This window comes from Syngnathus scovelli, chromosome 1, assembly GCF_024217435.2.
Source record: "Syngnathus scovelli strain Florida chromosome 1, RoL_Ssco_1.2, whole genome shotgun sequence".
NCBI lineage: Eukaryota > Metazoa > Chordata > Actinopteri > Syngnathiformes > Syngnathidae > Syngnathus > Syngnathus scovelli.
The window spans coordinates 12420134-12439225 of record NC_090847.1 but is presented as its reverse complement, the minus strand read 5'-3'; the positions used below and the strand labels follow the sequence as shown (position 1 = coordinate 12439225).

Sequence of the window (19092 nt, the reverse complement as noted above, 5' to 3'; positions counted from 1 at the left end):
CCTTCACTTATTTCAAATAGGAGAGCTTCATCTTTATTTTGAAATATAGGAGCATGATCGTTTATATCCAAAACTTCAACAATTATTCTGTGCAGCTCGATCGGATTTTCTAAAATGATCTCAAAGTTAAAGCTACATGGCGTCACATCTCCACAAAGCTCCTCTCGGTCTATTCTGTCATTGACGACTAGCAGGCCTTTGTCTGTTTTCAGCTCCGTGTATTGAATGTTTTCTCCCGTCACGATGCGGGCCCGCCCTGCAACCATCCTTTTTATATTCAAACCAAGATCTTGTGCAACGTTACCGATCACGGCGCCTTTCTTCATCTCCTCCGGAATAGAATAACGAATATGACCAGCCACAGTGGCAGCTAAATAAAACAAGAACAAAAGTGATCCAATTTGCTGCCGTGGTCCACAAAACAATCTCCATCTCCGGCGCGCGTCCACGAAGCATCTTCGACGTGCCATATTTGCCAAAATAATCAAGTATTATTCCACAAATAAAATCACAGGTTCACCTTTGAAAAATCCACTTCGGTGAGATTAAAAAACAACAACACATCAACACTAACAATTTAAATCCGTAAAACAAACGCTCAGAGGGGCGCTCTGTCTCTTACGTGTCCTCCTCATCAAATGAAAAGAGCGAGTTGCATGACTGCGCAGGCGATCTGGGTCTGAGTGAATAGAGGAAAAACCTTACGTTGACCAATAGCGTCCCTTAGAGTAGAAATAGTGAATGTCATGTGTATGTGTTCAAACCCTGCACACTGACAATAAATGCCAAAGGAAAAAAAAAATCGATTCATAACGTTCTCATCCGTAGTAACAAACGACCGCAAAATCAAAACACCAGACCACTGTAAATCAACGTTCAAATACTAATTACGTGTTTATACTGAATTACAACAACAATTCTCATCTTGCTAATTCATGCCACAAAAATATAGCTATTGCAAAACGCTGGCTACTATTTTCTGACTTACTTTGTCACTTCAATACCTGACGTGTCACACCCTTTTCTTACAATGTTTTATTGAAGCCACAAATGAGCATTAAAAAAAAAAAACTAATCAAGCAGTGAATCAATCAGCTTCAACCCCCAGAGTCTGCTCAATTTCTGTTTGTCGCTATAATTGTCCATAAGAACTAGTAATAAAATAGTTGTTTTGTTTTTTCCTTTGTTGTTAGTGGTTATTTTTGCTTATTTTACTGCGTCAGTTTGTGTCATTAGTTTAAGATACATCCTTATTTTTAGTTTTAACCTTTAAAATTAAAATTTTGAGTTCATGTCGGGTGTCTAAACAGTTTGCTTTTTAAACATTTCAGTTTATGCAATAATTCAGTTTACAAATTATTGCCTATGGTCAGCAGAGGGTACGCCAACTTCGACAAGAGCAATGAGCTGGATTGCTCAAAGTGAGCAAAGGGAGCAAACCTCTTTGCGGGTGATTTCGTTAGGGTTTAGCATTTTAACATGGCTAAAAGCGTAAAAGAGTTCATTTTGCATGATATGAGTCTTTTGATGACATTTCTTTGAAACCTCATGAATTCTATCCTCACTATCACAATTGTTTATTTTGAAGATGTCGGGGTGTAAAATGTTAATTTTACCTTTGTGGGCAGGAATTTCAGGGATACTTTTGTTGGGTTGGTGGAATAACATCAAGATAATAAAAATAAAAATATATAGAATATGGACTTGACTTAAAACTGAGCAAAATTACAAAGTCCGTTAAACATTGACAAAAGTTTCAACAACCAAGTTGAAAGTTACCAGAACTATATTAACTTCAGAAGATGAAACTTTCAGCACCATGAACAGCACCAACACATACATACACAAACCACAAAAGCAATTGAAATGATCAAAAAGAAAGGGAATGGTGAAACAGTTTACTCACCAATGTTGACATCTGAGAAAAGTCTCCTGACATCTGCTTGTTGCCATTCGACATATCAACATCAGCTTCATCCACACTCACTAAACTTTGACTCATAGCTTGCATGTTCTTCATGTCACTTTTTCTAGACTCGGTGGTCCTGCACACCTCGTAATTATACACATGTGGGAGTGTCCCCGTCCCCAAAGTATCCGAGTACCGTGGCGGATAGTACGGGATTACGGGCAGGTTGGAGTGGTACAGGACGCGAGACTGTCTCCACCTGTACACTTTGACTGCGATGATGAGGAGCAAGCAGGTAATGAAGAGGAAGGAGACCACAGCCAGTGCCAAAACTAAGTAAAAAGTCAGCTTGTCATTGTACTCCTTGTCGTGCATGCTCAAGTCAGTGAACTCTGAGAGCACCTCAGGAAAACTGTCAGCCACCGCCACGTTCACAATGACTGTGGCTGAACGAGAGGGCTGCCCGTTGTCCTCCACCACAACAGTCAATCTTTGTTTGACAGCATCTTTATCAGTCACTTGGCGGACCGTTCGGATTTCCCCATTGTGGAGGCCCACTTCAAACAGCGCCCTGTCCGTGGCTTTGTGCACTTGATAGGAGAGCCAGGCGTTCTGGCCAGAGTCCACATCCACGGCCACCACTTTGGTCACCAGGTAGCCCACGTCGGCCGAACGAGGCACCATTTCGGCCAGCAGCGAGCCGCCTGTCTGGACTGGGTAGAGCACCTGAGGGGCATTGTCGTTCTGGTCCTGGATCAGGATGCGGACGCTCGCGTTGCTGCTGAGGGGAGGGGAGCCTCCATCCTGCGCTCTGACAAGGAAGTGAAACTCTTTCAGTTGCTCATAATCAAAAGAGCGCACTGCATGGATGACTCCACTTTCAGCACTCACGGACACATATGAGGAGACTGGCACTCCGTTAACTGAGGAGTCCTCCAGGATGTACGAAAAACGAGCATTCTGGTTCCAGTCCGCATCACTGGCTTTTACAGTGAATACAGAAAGACCTGGTGTGTTGTTTTCCACAATGTAGGCCAGGTATGAGCTCCTTTCAAAGACAGGCACATTGTCATTCACATCTGAGATGTGTAAGGTGAGAGTAATGCTGCTAGACAGGGAGGGCACGCCCTCATCAGAACACATTACCGTGATGTTATACTCAGACGCCTTCTCTCTGTCTAATTCGCCGTCTGTCACTAAACTATAAAAATTATTTTTTGAGATTTTCAGAACAAATGGAATGTTTTCGTTTATAAAGCAATTCACGTTTCCATTTTCTCCTGAATCTAAATCTTCTGTATTGATCATAGTGACAACAGTATTTATTTCAGCATCCTCTGATATTACGTTAGATTTGGACATAATGTTAATTACGGGCTTATTGTCATTTATATCTTGTACATCAATAATTAATTTACAAGAGTCTGTGAGGCCTCCATCATCACTTGCAAGTAAATGAATTTGAAAATTTCTAGACTTCTCATAATCTATATTGCCAATTAATGAAACCTGACCATTTTCTTTATTTATATCAAAAATAGTTTTAACATTATCGAGGGTGTTTGTTATTGAATACGATATTTTAGAATTCAATTCTCCATCTGCATCAGCAGCAGAAACAGTAGCCACGATTGTCCCAGCAGGTGAATTTTCATTAACGATTGCTGAGTATGTTGGCTGTGTGAAAACGGGGGCATTATCATTAACATCTAACACTGTAATAAGAATCATCATCGTTCCTGACATGGGCGGCTCTCCTCCATCTACAGCCGTTAACACGAGAGACATCTGCTCCGCTTTCTCTCTGTCTAAATGCTTCTGTAAAATCATTTCCACGTTTTTATTTCCATTTGCTTTATTTTGCAATTTGAGAGCAAAATGATCCGATGGTTTTAAGCCGTAATTTTGAAGGTCATTAATTCCAACATCAAGATCGACAGCCCTATCTAAAACGAATTTTGCGCCGATGGTCGCACTCTCACTTATTTTAAATTTCATTTCGTTTTTCTCAAAGCTAGGTGCATTATCATTTATGTCTGTAATCTGTACAGTAACACTGTAAAATTCCATTGGATTTTCTAGAATAATTTCTAAATGCAGCGCACAAAGCGCGGTGTGTGCGCAAAGAGCCTCCCTGTCAATCCTCTCTTTAACAAGGAGGACTCCTTTCTCTCGGCTCAGCTCGATGTATTCTTCATTGTTCCTCGAATAGATCTTAGCTTTGCCCGTAATCAGACGTTGAATTTGTAAACCTAAATCCTGTGCGATGTTGCCCACTAACGATCCTCTGGTCAATTCCTCTGGAATAGAATAGCTGGCCTGGCCGTACACTGCATCGAGGGCGAAGAGGGACACAAACAGCAGCGGTACTTGCCCATTCATTGTTCCCTGCAATTCTCCCCAGCGGAGCTCCACTCTGCATATATTCCACTAAAAAGACTCTCCTCACAGTCTAATGCCGGATGTAATCCACTCTTAATCGCCGTAAATAGTGTTCAGGTAAAAAATTCTCTATTTTTTAAATTGACAAGCACGTCAAATGATCCGTTCTCCTCCCGTCGCTTTATCACAGTGTTATGTCGACGTTATACGGAGGAGCAGCTCCAGTCCTGACCCAGTCATTTACTTTTTGGTCTACAGCGTCCCTAAGAGTCCATATTGCAACACTGCAGGGTGGAAGAAGACAAATCCCTTTCTCCAGCAATAGCGTACAAGATAGAGAAAATCTGTTCGTAAAACAGACCCTACTACATTAGTGACTGCACGCAAACATTAGTAACACACGCCACCGTCACTCTATAACAGCTGAAACACTGAAAAATATTAAATTAGCAAATGTATGCTTTCTAGTAGTCCCAATTTAACGTCAATATTATGTTTCACCTCTGTAACAACACGGGCATCTCTGAAAATACTGACACATTTTTACAACTTTGCTAAACTTGCAGGGATTTTCTTCCTTAACTGAGATTAATTCCTCTTGTTTAACTAGGCACACAAACACAAAAGGTAAATGTAGCTGCGTTAATTGTACATGTTCTATTGAAGCTGTTTACAAATAAATATTTTCAATGTTATGTCACTATGTGTGATGGTTTACCTGGCAACCATTAAAAAACATTATGTACGGACGTCAAAAGGTGCAAATTCAAGTTCGTAACATCAAAGATAAAGGCTATAATCGTAGATGTGCACCATTCATGCATCCTTGGCTCCACAATTTGTCTTCAATAAATACTCATATAAAAGACCTACGTCAAAATAAAGACACACTGGCAATTTTTAATCTGTCCCCAAAATGTTTTTTTTGCGATAGTTGTGCATTATCTTATTTATTTGGAATTATTGGACATGATAGGAAGGCAGCTGAGTTCAAATGTCAAAATTAAACAATTTTAAAAGTAATGTTTTCAAATGTTCTCCAATATGCAGTTACTTATAGATTGATAACTATGATGGCATATAGGGAGAGGTGAAAGTTTATCGTAACTCATTGTCAAAAGTTTTTTTTTTTTTTAGCATAGCAATGCCTGACAGTCCATGAAACAATATAACTTAAAGTTGTGCGGAAAATGGTTTGTGAGCAAACAACATCCAGTGGAAGTATACGCAATCATATATTTTAACAGTCTTGACCCCTGTATGTTCTAAAATGTATCTGATATGGTGGCAGAGGCGATTAAGATTCACATTTAAACCAGTTTCTGTAAGCAAACGGTTTTGACGAAGCTACAATCTCATACAACCAATCAAATACAACCTTAATGAAATGGAAGATTTCCAAGAAAACCTGATTCAAAATGGGAAATGTCAAAGCAAGAGCAGAAATAATTTAAATTCTCGCTGTGAAAAAAAAAAAAAAACAGACAACCAAGTCAAGGTAATTTTTAGATCTGGGGAAATGTCAAGCAAGCCCATGAGAGATTAGGAGACACAAAACCAATCATTCCGCCATGCATTTCATAAATTGCTTGTTTGTCTCCATTAGGTTCGCAGGGAACTGGAGTCGTCCGAGCTGACTTTGGACGAGAGGCGGTTTACACCAAAAACTGTTTGCCAGTCATTCACAGCCAGTCATGTTTATACAATCAACTATTCACACTCACATATACAAAGTGGTAAAAATCACCTTGAGTCAACCGAACAAATGTTTTTGGAATGTTGGAGACATGAAAGAACAGGGAAGACAAGCAAACTTCATGTAGGGATGTTCAAACTATGAATCGAAAATGCATCAACTGACTACAAGGAAGATGCGCTAATTACAAATCTGCCAAGAAAAGTAAGATGCTTTTTTTGGTAAACAAGGGAAAATGTAGGCTACATGTTTTCCAGGGCACTCTACCCATTGCAGTGTTTAACATATTAACTTTATTTACCCATCCATGCATTTTCCACACATCTCATCCTTTTCAGGTTTGCACGCTTATTAACTCACTCGTAATCAGTAAGAACTCATACAAACTGCAAAACGTCAACAGTTCAAGGGTAATCAAATCCGACTCTTCTAATGGGGATCAGTGGATAGGGAAAACATCTTCATGAGGGTATGGATGAAATAAAATGTTAAAGAGAGGTGTGACCAAATTAAATTTAATGTAACAATTTATATAAGAAGGACATTAAATAAGATATTTTATTAAAGACATTTGAACATGAAATTGATAGTACTAAGGCATTGTATTAAGAGTCGGGTTGAATAGAGTATAATACAATGTGAGTTTATCTATTCAATAGTTATAGGAATGAGTCTAAATAGTAAGCTCTCGATAGTGGGAAACCTTCCTTTTGAATATGATTCTCAGGGAGCCACTGAAACTAAGTAAAAAAAAAAAGAATGAAAGCTTGTCAAACATTAATATTCGTGCTTGATCAAAAATTGGAGCCCTTACATTGCTGATAACAACTAAGTCATGAACCAAAACGAGACGGAGAACTCCATGGGACAAAGTTATGAACTAACCTCAAGAGGAGAGTCAGGTTCATCCAAGATGTGCTTCTCACTATGTAGTTTCTGCATGGTCGCTGTAAAACTGGGGTCCATTGTCATCATGTTGTGACTACCAGCTCTGTCACTTTTTCTGGAGTCGGTGGTCCTGCACACCTCATAATTGTACACGTGCGGGAGGGTCCCAGTCCCCAAAGTATCAGAGTATCGCGGTGGATAGTACGGGATGACGGGCAGGTTGGAGTGGTACAGGACGCGAGACTGTCTCCACCTGTACACTTTGACTGCTATGATGAGCACCAAGCAGGTGATGAAGAGGAAGGAGACCACAGCCAGCGCCAAGACTAAGTAAAAAGTCAGCGTGTCATTGTACTCCTTGTCATGCATGCTCAAATCAGTGAACTCTGAGAGCACCTCAGGGAAGCTGTCGGCCACCGCCACGTTCACAATGACTGTGGCTGAACGAGAGGGCTGCCCGTTGTCTTCCACCACGATAGTCAGTCTTTGTTTGACAGCATCTTTATCAGTCACTTGGCGGACAGTTCGGATTTCTCCATTGTGGAGGCCCACTTCAAACAACGCCCTGTCCGTGGCTTTGTGCACTTGATAGGAGAGCCAGGCGTTTTGGCCAGAGTCCACGTCCACGGCCACTACTTTGGTCACCAGGTAGCCCACGTCGGCCGAACGAGGCACCATTTCGGCCAGCAGCGAGCCGGTCGTCTGCACCGGGTACAGGACCTGAGGGGCGTTGTCGTTCTGGTCCTGGATCAGGATGCGAACGCTCGCGTTGCTGCTGAGGGGAGGGGAGCCTCCATCCTGTGCTCTGACACGGAATTGGAACTCTTTCAGTTGCTCGTAGTCAAAAGAGCGCACTGCATGGATGACTCCACTTTCAGCACTAACAGACACATATGAGGAGACTGGAACTCCGTTAACTGAGGAGTCCTCCAGGATGTACGAAAGACGAGCATTCTGGTTCCAGTCTGAATCACTGGCTTTAACACTGAATACAGAAAGACCTGGTGTGTTGTTTTCCACAATGTAGGCCTCATATGAGCTCCTCTCAAAGACAGGCGCGTTGTCATTCACATCTGAGATGTGTAAGGTGAGCGTGACACTGCTGGAGAGAGGGGGCACGCCCTCATCAGAGCACATTATCGTGATGTTATACTCGGATGCACTCTCTCTGTCTAAATCACTGTCCGTTACTAAACTATAAAAATTATTTTCAGAGGTTTTGAGCGTAAATGGAATATTTTCATTGATAAAGCATATAACTATTCCATTTACTCCTGAATCCAAATCTTCTATGCTGATAACAGTGACAACAGTGTTTATTTCTGCATTTTCTGATATCACATTTGACTTGGACATAATATTTATTTCTGGTTTGTTGTCATTTACATCTTGTACATCAATAATCAATTTACACGAATCCGTGAGTCCTCCATCGTCACTTGCGAGTAAATGGATTTGAAAATTCTTTGATTTTTCAAAATCTATATTTCCAATTAATGAAACTTGGCCATTTTCCTTATTTATCTTAAAAATATTTCTAACTCTTTCTAGGCTGTTTGTTATTGAATATGAAATTTTAGAGTTCAAGTCCCCATCTGCATCAGAGGCAGATACAGTCGCCACAATTGTTCCTACAGGTGAATTCTCAATAACAACAGCTTTGTACGTGGGCTGTGTGAAAACGGGGGCATTATCATTCACGTCCAACACTGTAATAAGAATCATCATCGTTCCCGACAAGCGCGGCTCTCCTCCATCTACAGCAGTTAACACGAGGGACATCTGCTCCGCTTTCTCTCTGTCTAAATTCTTCTGTAAAACCATTTCCACGTTTTTATTTCCATCTGCGTTATTTTGCACTTTAAGAGCAAAATGATTTGGTGGTTTTAATTCGTAATTTTGAATGTTATTAATTCCAACATCAAGATCGACGGCCCTTTCTAAAACGAATTTTGCGCCGATGGTCGCAGACTCACTTATTTTAAATGTCATTTCATTTTTCTCAAAGCTTGGCGCATTATCATTTATGTCTGTAATCTGTACAGTAACACCGTAAAATTCGATTGGACTTTCCAAAATTATGCGAAAATGCAGCGCACAAAGCGCGGTGTGTGCGCAAAGAGCCTCCCTGTCGATCCTCTCTTTAACGAGGAGGACTCCTTTCTCTCGGCTCAGCTCGATGTATTCTTCATTGTTCCTCGAATAGATTTTGGCTTTTCCAGAAATCAAACGTTGAATTTCTAAACCCAAATCCTGTGCGACGTGTCCCACTAAAGATCCTCTGGTCATTTCCTCCGGAATAGAATAGCTGGCCTGGCCGTACGCTGCATCGAGGGCGAAGAGGGACACAAACAGCAGCGGTACTTGCCCATTCATTGTTCTGTCCAATCCTCTCCAGTAGAGCTCCTCTCTGTATATATTCCACTAAAAATGATCCTTTTCACAGTCTAATGTCAAATATTATCCACTGTAAATCGAAGTAAATATCGTTTTCTGGTCCAATCACGTATTTTGTTTGCTACCCATTTGAAAAGCACGGCAAATGATCCGCTCTCCTCCCGTTGCTTTGTCACTGTGTTATGTCGACGTTATATGGAGAAGCAGCTCCAGTCCTGACCCAGTCATTTACTTTTTGGTCGACAGCGTCCCTAAGAGTCCATATTGCAATACTGCAGGATGAATCAAACCAGATATTCACAATACACGTGCCTCAACGACTGAACACCAATATGACTGACTGCACCCTATAATAAACATACCAAATACGTACGTGTCACAAACAGTCTATGCGTGTTTTTCACACTGCCACCACGTCCACGTAGGTTTAACAATATTACCACATTTAAAGAAAATTGCAAAACATTTAGAGATTATCTTTCATTAACCGAGCAATATTTTTTTTATGATTGATTTCTGATGATATGATTGCACATATAACTTTGCTACCGTTTACAAAGAAACATTTACAATGTTTTGTCACAGTGTGATAATTAACTTGCAGTCATTTAAAGAAAACTATGGAATTTAACGAGTGCAGATCGACTCAAGTTTCCAATGTCAGTGATTAAAGGATATATTGATAAATGAGTATCCCGGGCTCCGTAATAAGTCTGTACAAATATTATAGACCAAAATAGAAGTAAAGGATTATTGGTAAATTTCAATTTCTCTTCAAAATGGGGAATGTCTTTCAGTAATTTTGCAATTAGTATATTTATTTTGAATTATCAGACATGAAAGTGTCAGGGGAGGGCAGCTGAGGTAAAATGTCAAATTCACATGAACTCTTGAAACAATTTTCAAAGAGAAAAAATCATATGCACTCCAATATTAAGATACTTAAAGGAGGCTAACTATGATGACATATAGGGAGAGGTGAACGTAGTATATATTGGCCACTCATTATCAAGAGTTTTGATTTAAAAGAACAACTATGCATGATAGTCCAATGAACAACTAGACAACCTACCATTTGTCAGAAAAATGGGCTAATCCACACGCTCTACAATTACACACAAGCGCACGCGACTCGCACGGACACACATGCATGCACACAAAAACAACATTCAGGCGAAGTTCTATTATTTTTAACAGTCTTGACATCTGTTCACTATAACTTTTGTCTGATATTATGGCAGAGGCACCTGGGATTCATATACGTTTCTAACCAAATTGTTTTCACAAAGCATCATGATAGAGACATGTACAAATAAGATAAAATTAGATATTTGAAAGTCAATCTGCTTGAAAATGGCAAAATAATTCATAGAAATGTTCAAGGGCAATTTGTCGACGCAAGAACATAATTTTAGGAGTAGCTAATGGAATAATACAAGAAAAATTTGGAGGGATAACATTTGCCCACCAGTCTAACCATTTTATATTTTGCTTGTGCATGAGGAGGCACATTTGGTGTGGTTAGGTTGTTTTCAGGTTGTTTTGACCTGAGAGATAAAGATGCTCGAACAAAGATTTGGATGCACATCGCCCTCATTATGCAGGTAGGCGTGCTAAGCGCAAATCCAACATGTTTAAAAAAAAAAAAGAAAAAAAAGAAAATGCTTGAGGTAAATAAGCCTTTTTTTAATCCAATCAAATGTACTATACTGCACATCTCAGTACTCTAGTCACAAGAGTGTTTTACGCCATTAGTTGATCCATTTTGAATATCTTTTTTTGGGTCACGAGCTACTTATTACCACCACTTATTTGCTAATCAAATATTGCAATTTTAATGTATAAAACAACTTTATGAAGATATGCATAAACACAACCGTTACCAAACATACAGAAAAGTATTATTGAATGCAAGTGTTTCTATTTAGTTCAGGTAGATTCGATATTAGATTGCAATGACAGCTTGAATATGAACTTGACAGCAATGAAGTAAAATAGCAATGGATAGTTGGAATGGAAAATAAGGATACATTTCAAGTCTGAAGAATTCAACACCTAACAAAGAAATTAGCCCATTTAAAAAACTATCCATAGTTCTGAAATTGCACTCAACTATAACTCCTTATATTTCTTTGTTTTAAAATCAGGGGGATTGAAACAATGCCTATCATCTTCAACATTTACACTTAATTGAAGTCATAGGATTATAACTGAGATATACTACGTTACTAATAACAAATAGGTCACTAACCCAAAACAGGACCAGGAACTTCACAAGAAAATGTTACGAACTAACCTCTATAGGAGAATCCGGTTCATCCAGGATGTTCTTATGACAGTGTATCTTCTGCATGGTCCCTGTGGAACTGCGGTCCATGACTAGCAAATTCTGACTAGCAGCTCTGTCCATTTTACAGTCACTTTTTCTGGAGTCGGTGGTTCTGCACACCTCGTAATTGTACACATGTGGGAGAGTCCCCGTTCCCAAAGTATCCGAGTACCGTGGTGGATAGTACGGGATGACGGGCAGGTTGGAGTGGTAGAGGACGCGAGACTGTCTCCACCTGTACACTTTGACTGCTATAATGAGTACCAAGCAGGTGATGAAGAGGAAGGAGACCACAGCCAGCGCCAAGACTAAGTAAAACGTCAGCTTGTCATTGTACTCCTTGTCGTGCATGCTCATGTCAGTGAACTCTGAGAGCACCTCAGGGAAGCTGTCGGCCACCGCCACGTTCACAATGACTGTGGCTGAACGAGAGGGCTGCCCGTTGTCTTCCACCACGACAGTCAGTCTTTGTTTGACAGCATCTTTATCAGTCACTTGGCGGACTGTTCGGATTTCTCCATTGTGGAGGCCCACTTCAAACAGCGCCCGGTCTGTGGCTTTGTGCACTTGATAGGAGAGCCAGGCGTTCTGGCCAGAGTCCACGTCCACGGCCACTACTTTGGTCACTAGGTAGTCCACGTCTGCTGAACGAGGCACCATTTCGGCCAGCAGCGAGCCGCCCGTCTGCACCGGGTACAGCACCTGAGGGGCATTGTCGTTCTGGTCCTGGATCAGGATGCGAACGCTCGCGTTGCTGCTGAGGGGAGGGGAGCCTCCATCCTGCGCTCTAACCACCAAGTCCAGTTGTTTAATTTGCTCATAATCAAATGATCGAACTGCACTGAGAACACCGGTTTCAGAATTTAAAGAGACAAAAGTAGACACTGGACTGCCACTTATCTGTGTGTCCTCTAAAAGATAAGATATTCTCGCATTTTGATTCCAATCAGCGTCTCGAGCGGTGACAGCAAATATGGAGATGCCTGGAGAATTATTCTCTGCCAAATAAGCTGAATAAATATTTTTATCAAATATTGGTGCATTGTCATTCACGTCTGAGATTCTAAGATGTAACTTTATAGAGCTAGAAAGCGGAGGTGTTCCGAGATCAGTGGCTGTAATTTTTATGTTATATTCCGAAACAGATTCTCTATCAAAAAATTGATCCGAAATCAAATTATAATAGTTTGTCAGGGATGTCTCCAATTTAAAGGGAAGTTTTCCATCAATGAAACATTTAATTTGTCCATTTCTATCAGAATCAACATCTTTTATGTTAAGAACTGCAACTGTTGTACCAGGAGCTGAATCCTCAGACAGAGGACTGGAAAATGACATTATATTAATTAATGGAGCGTTGTCATTTATGTCAATAACATCAAATATAACTTTACTGGTCCCAGTCAATCCACCTTGATCTTTTGCTTCCACCCTCACTTCGTACTTTTTGTTCTTTTCAAAGTCCACTTGACCAGACACATAAATTTTGCCAGTGTTTTCATCAATATGAAAAACCTCTGCTGCACTTCCTTTTGTTTGAGACAAACTGTAAGAGATGAGTCCATTTGAACCGCTGTCAGCGTCTGTAGCATTTACCGTAATTACACTTGTGCCTTTCATTGTGTTTTCCATAACAGTGGCCTTATAGACTGATTGGTTAAATACAGGTTCATTATCATTTGCATCTAACACATTTATTTCTATATTTACAGTGCCAGTTCTCTGCGGTGTTCCTCCATCAAGTGCAATTAATTTTAATGACAAACGAGGATGTCGCTCCCTGTCTAAAGGCTTCTGAAGCACCATTTCAACGTATTTACTGCCATCCGGATTTGCATGCTGATTTAAGATAAAATTCTCGTTTGGCGACAAAATGTAATTTTGCAATGCATTTTGCCCCACATCTTGATCCTCGGCACTCTGCAGAGGAAAGCGCACTCCGACTGCTGCTGATTCACTTATTTCAAATAAGAGAGTTTTATCTTTATTTGAAAATACTGGGGCGTGATCATTAATATCCAAAACCTCAACAATTATTCTGTGCAGCTCGATCGGATTTTCTAAAATGATCTCAAAGCTAAAACTGCATGGCGTCACATCTCCGCAAAGCTCCTCTCGGTCTATTCTGTCACTGACGACCAGTAGCCCTTTGTCTGTATTCAGCTCCGTGTATTGAATGTTTTCTCCCGTCACGATGCGCGCTCGTCCAGCTATGAGTCTCTTCATATCCAAACCGAGATCTTGCGCCACGTTTCCAATCACGGAGCCTTTTTTCATCTCCTCCGGAATAGAATAACGAATTTGACCACCTACCGTGGTTACCAAACGAAGCAGAAAAATAAGCGTTCCTACTTTCCGCATCCATCCACAAAACAACCTCCATTTTGTCCGTGAGAAAGAAAGATGTCCGTGATTATCCATGATTACAAAAAAAGAGAGGCGTTATGTCCTTGTAATGGATTAATACTATGTTTACTGATCAATTCACCTCTTTACACGCAAACCAATGTGAGGCATGAGATTGCTATTCCTTCACTTGCCCTCACCACTAACAAAAGACAAATTCTCTTCCAGTGCCTCGTCAATAGGGAGGACTGCATGACGACAACACCGGGAAAATCATATCCAAGCCAACAGCGTCTCTTAGAGTCTAAAACGTGTAAGAACGAGCGACGCACAACAAAAGTAATGGCCACTCATAACTCTCAAAAGTAATTACAATATTGCCCTTGATTCGTTTAAAAATATGTACAGAAAACACCCATAAACAAAAAACATCCAAAATTAATAACGTCTTTGAAAAAAAGACAAAACAATAATTTATTCTAATCGTCTTGTTAGCTATTCATGGGAGTTTAACAGAACAGCTTAAAAAATGGCACCAGGTGTGATTATTATTATTATTATTATTATTATCATTATTATTATTATTATTATTATTATTATTATTATTATTTGGTAGTCGTATTTGTCATTGATTTGCCCAATAATATTTTTTAAACTTTCTGAAGACGTCTTGCAACAATGCTGCACTGTAATGTCAAACTGGGCGACGGTGGGGCGCCTGAGTGGTCCCTAACAAAAACAGAAACACTTCCAGCACCGTGGACAGCGACATTGCAGCTCTTCTCAAAGACTATATTTTGGGTACTAAACATGATTTCTTGACTTGTGGATTTGCAGGCCGTGACCCCATTGTATAATTGTGGACCCATGCTGACTGCCATATAACAGATTAGGAATGTTGAAATCTTCACTCACCAATGTTGACAACTGTGAGAAATTTCCAGACAGCTCTTTATTCCCATGTGGCAGTTCACCATCATCTCCATCCACACTCACCAAACTTTGACTCATGGCTTGCATGTTCTTCATGTCAGTTTTTCTAGAGTCAGTGGTCCTGCACACCTCGTAATTGTACACATGTGGGAGGGTCCCAGTCCCCAAAGTATCCGAGTACCGCGGTGGATAGTAGGGGATGACGGGCAGGTTGGAGTGGTACAGGACACGAGACTGTCTCCACCTGTACACTTTGACTGCGATGATGAGCAGCAAGCAGGTGATGAAGAGGAAGGAGACCACAGCCAGCGCCAACACTAAGTAAAAAGTCAGCTTGTCATTGTACTCCTTGTCGTGCATGCTCAAGTCAGTGAACTCTGAGAGCACCTCAGGGAAGCTGTCGGCCACCGCCACGTTCACAATGACTGTGGCTGAACGAGAGGGCTGCCCGTTGTCCTCCACCACAACAGTCAGTCTTTGCTTGACTGCATCTTTATCAGTCACTTGGCGGACCGTTCGGATTTCTCCATTGTGGAGTCCCACTTCAAACAGCGCCCTGTCTGTGGCTTTGTGCACTTGATAGGAGAGCCAGGCGTTCTGGCCAGAGTCCACGTCCACGGCCACCACTTTGGTCACCAGATAGCCCATGTCGGCCGAACGAGGCACCATTTCGGCCAGCAGCGAGCCGCCAGTCTGCACCGGGTACAGCACCTGAGGGGCGTTGTCATTCTGGTCCTGGATCAGGATGTGAACGCTCGTGTTGCTGCTGAGGGGAGGGGAGCCTCCATCCTGCGCTCTGACACGGAAATGGAACTCTTTCAGTTGCTCATAGTCAAAAGAGCGCACTGCATGGATGACTCCACTTTCAGTACTAACAGACACATATGAGGAGACTGGAACTCCGTTAACTGAAGAGTCCTCTAGGATGTAAGAAAGACGAGCATTCTGGTTCCAGTCAGCATCACTGGCTTTTATAGTGAATATGGAGAGACCTGGTGTGTTGTTTTCTACAATGTAGGCCAGGTATGAGCTCCTCTCAAAGACAGGCGCATTGTCATTCACATCTGAGATGTGCAAAGCGAGAGTGACACTACTGGAGAGGGGAGGCACGCCCTCATCGTTACACATCACTGTGATATTATACTCACGTGACCGCTCTCTGTCTAATTCACTATCTGTCACTAAGGTATAAAAGTTATTTGTTGAGGTTTTTAATGTAAATGGTATGTCTTCATTTAAGAAACAAACAACATTTCCATTATCTCCAGAGTCTTTATCGTCTATATTTATCATGGTAACAACGGTATTGATCTCTGCATTTTCTGAAATAATATTTGACTTTGACATAATGCTTATTTTAGGCTCATTATCATTGAGGTCTTGCACATCAACGATTATTTTGCACGAATCTGTGAGGCCCCCTTCATCACTGGCGAGGATATTTATTTGATAGTTACGAGACTGCTCAAAATCAATTATTCCTATCAACGTCACTTCACCAGTTTCTTTATTGATGTCGAATAGGCTTCTAATATCATTTTGGGCATCGCTTAAAGAATACGATATTTTGGCGTTCGAGCCCTGATCTGCATCAGTCGCAGAAACAGTTGCCACAATTGTGCCTACAGCAGAATTCTCCGGTACAATAGCTTTGTATGTGTGTTGTGTAAAAATTGGGGCATTATCATTAGCGTCTAACACTGTAACAAGAATCATCATCGTTCCCGACATACGAGGCTCTCCTCCATCCACAGCAGTAAGCACGAGAGACATCTGCTCCTCTTTCTCTCTGTCTAAAGGCTTCTTTAAAACCATTTCCACATTTTTATTTCCATCTGCGTTATTTTCCAACTTAAGAGCAAAATGACCCGAAGGTTTTAATTCATAATTATTAACGCCGTTAGTTCCGACGTCAAGATCTACAGCCTTCTCTAAAACAAATTTAGCTCCAATGACTGCTGACTCGCTTATTTTAAATTTCATTTCGCCCCTGTTAAACGTTGGCGCATTGTCATTAATGTCAGTAACTTGAACTGTAATGCTGTAAAATTGCATGGGGTTTTCTAAAACAATTTGAAAATGTAAAGCGCAAGGCGTCGTCTGTCTGCAGAGCGCCTCTCTGTCAATCCTTTCTTTCAACAGGATGACTCCTCTGTCTCTATTCAACTCAACGTAATTGTCACCATCTCGGTTATAAATGCGCGCTTTGCCGGTCACCATACGTTTGGTCTGCAAACCTAAATCATGAGCTATGTTTCCAACGAGAGATCCTTTGGGCATCTCCTCCGGGATGGAGTAACTGACCTGCCCGAACACTGAACCGACGGAGAGAGAAAAAATAAAGAGCAGCACTTGCCTTGCCATTGTTCTATAAATTCGACTATTTTCCTGCCAAAAATAAATGAAAAACCATCTCATCAAATTAATACTAGTTTGATTAAGGTAATGAATTCCTCTGCTAAATATCCATAGGAAAAAGGTAAATCCAAATGGTTGAATCGCGCGTTTTCCAAGTGTGTGATGGCTCGAATGCGCGTTCTTTGTCGTTGTCTTCTTCTAATATGTCCAAATAACATGGGTGGTTACAGCAGAAACCATCAGAGCCAGCCTGCCGCAGTTTGTGGTCTACAGCGGCCCTAAGAGTCCATTCAGTCAAACTGCAGGCCCCCAGCATTTATTTATGGTAGAGGCAATTCCTTATCAGTCGCCTGTGTATTCCAGCACTTTTATAATACAGTTACAAAAAAAAAGATGAAAATCAAGTGTTTTCCTAAATAGAATAATTTAGATTATGACAATGTATTGTCATTAAATCTTTGACATTCTGTAACACACAGCTGCACCTATACTAAGGTCCTGAAGAATATATAACAGCCACATGCATTGCACCTATACAAAGGTCCTGAAGAATATATAACAGCCACAAGCACTCTGTCACATATGAACCTAAAAAAATATTTTAACACAAACCAAGGTCCAGGCGACCAATCTATAAACACCAAACACACCCTCTGCTTGACGTTTGATGATGTTAATTTATATTTTGCAACCTTGAATGGGTTACATATGCAAGAGTTTAAAATTATATTTGTTTCTTTGGGAAAACATTTTATAATCATATTTTGCCAAATAAAACAAGAAAGAATGCATAAGATTGTGATATGGTTGACCGTTGCCAAGAAAGAAAAAAAAAAGCTCTACGTATTTGATACGTATTTTAAAATGAATGCTACATTAGTGGTTGCAAATATATGGTCCTTGTGTAAGATATGCATACTTGTTTTATTTTATTTGACCGACAATTAATTTTCAATATTATTTTACGGTTTAATTTTATGTATATCCTTCTATTCATATTCATTTTATGGTTAGTCTTGAAATTATACGTTTTGTTTTATTTATTCCGATTGTGGGACCTTTGACTTCATCAAGATGTCACTTCCTGTTTTTGCCGAGCTGTCGTGTCGTCAGCCTATGATAAAACTGCAATACCCATGTTGGTCGCGCCAGCGTAAGTATCGCATACGCATTGTAATATTTTTCTTTTCTTCGAACGTTTGCATGACTGACAAATATACTGTTGAAGTATTTTTTGCATTGCTATACGCAGACTGCTGTGCAAGAAAGTAAATACTTTAATTTAAGTAAATACCCTTTTCCAGATGGACAAAGAATTTTTGTGCCTTGCATTTCCATCATCTCGCACAAAAGAGAAAAACCGCAGAGTCGCTTTAGCCGGTGTCAGCTCGGACGGGCTACCATGAACGTTGAAAAGTTAAAACAAGGTGTACTGATTTTTATCTAGATATTATTTGTAAATTGAAGTTGTCATATATATTTTTTTAACATTTTGGTACAGGCTACCTCATGCAATTATTAAATGTGGAACAGTAAAAGATGTTTTTTATGAACCCCCAACCTCCTTCCAGAAAATTAGTGTCTCAAAAGAAGTATTGGATTTATCTAGTTATTTGTCACAATTTTAAACTCGTTTCTTTAATTATTAATATGTTTATCTTGCATAATAAGAAGTGCCTGAAGTTATTATTTAACACACGCTTTAATTATTCACAAAACTACACTTATTTGGCCTTATGCACCACAAGAGATTTGTATTTAAGATGCCATCCAATTAAAAATAAGTTGATGGAAATGAACCGCTGAGAGCAATACATATATAAGATACAAAAACAGCGAAAGAATGGTGTAATA

At 40.4% G+C, this 19092-nt stretch overlaps 1 protein-coding gene across 30 annotated transcripts in view; it reads right to left on the bottom strand.

Annotated features, from left to right (window-relative positions):
* Positions 1–19092, bottom strand: part of LOC125988574 (protocadherin gamma-C5) — a 239431-nt gene that overhangs the window by 81322 nt on the left and 139017 nt on the right. Inside the window, exon 1 of one of the 30 annotated variants that reach the window (XM_068650654.1) lies at positions 14863–18508. The exons of 26 other annotated variants lie outside the window; for them this stretch is intronic. In XM_068650654.1, coding sequence (XP_068506755.1) covers positions 14863–17298 — 2436 coding nt within the window. In that variant the 5' untranslated portion in view covers positions 17299–18508. Of the gene's footprint in view, positions 1–1906; positions 5045–14862; positions 18509–19092 lie in introns of those variants that run through there. 3 more of the 30 variants (XM_068650688.1, XM_068650682.1, XM_068650715.1) reach the window with 3 other exon arrangements.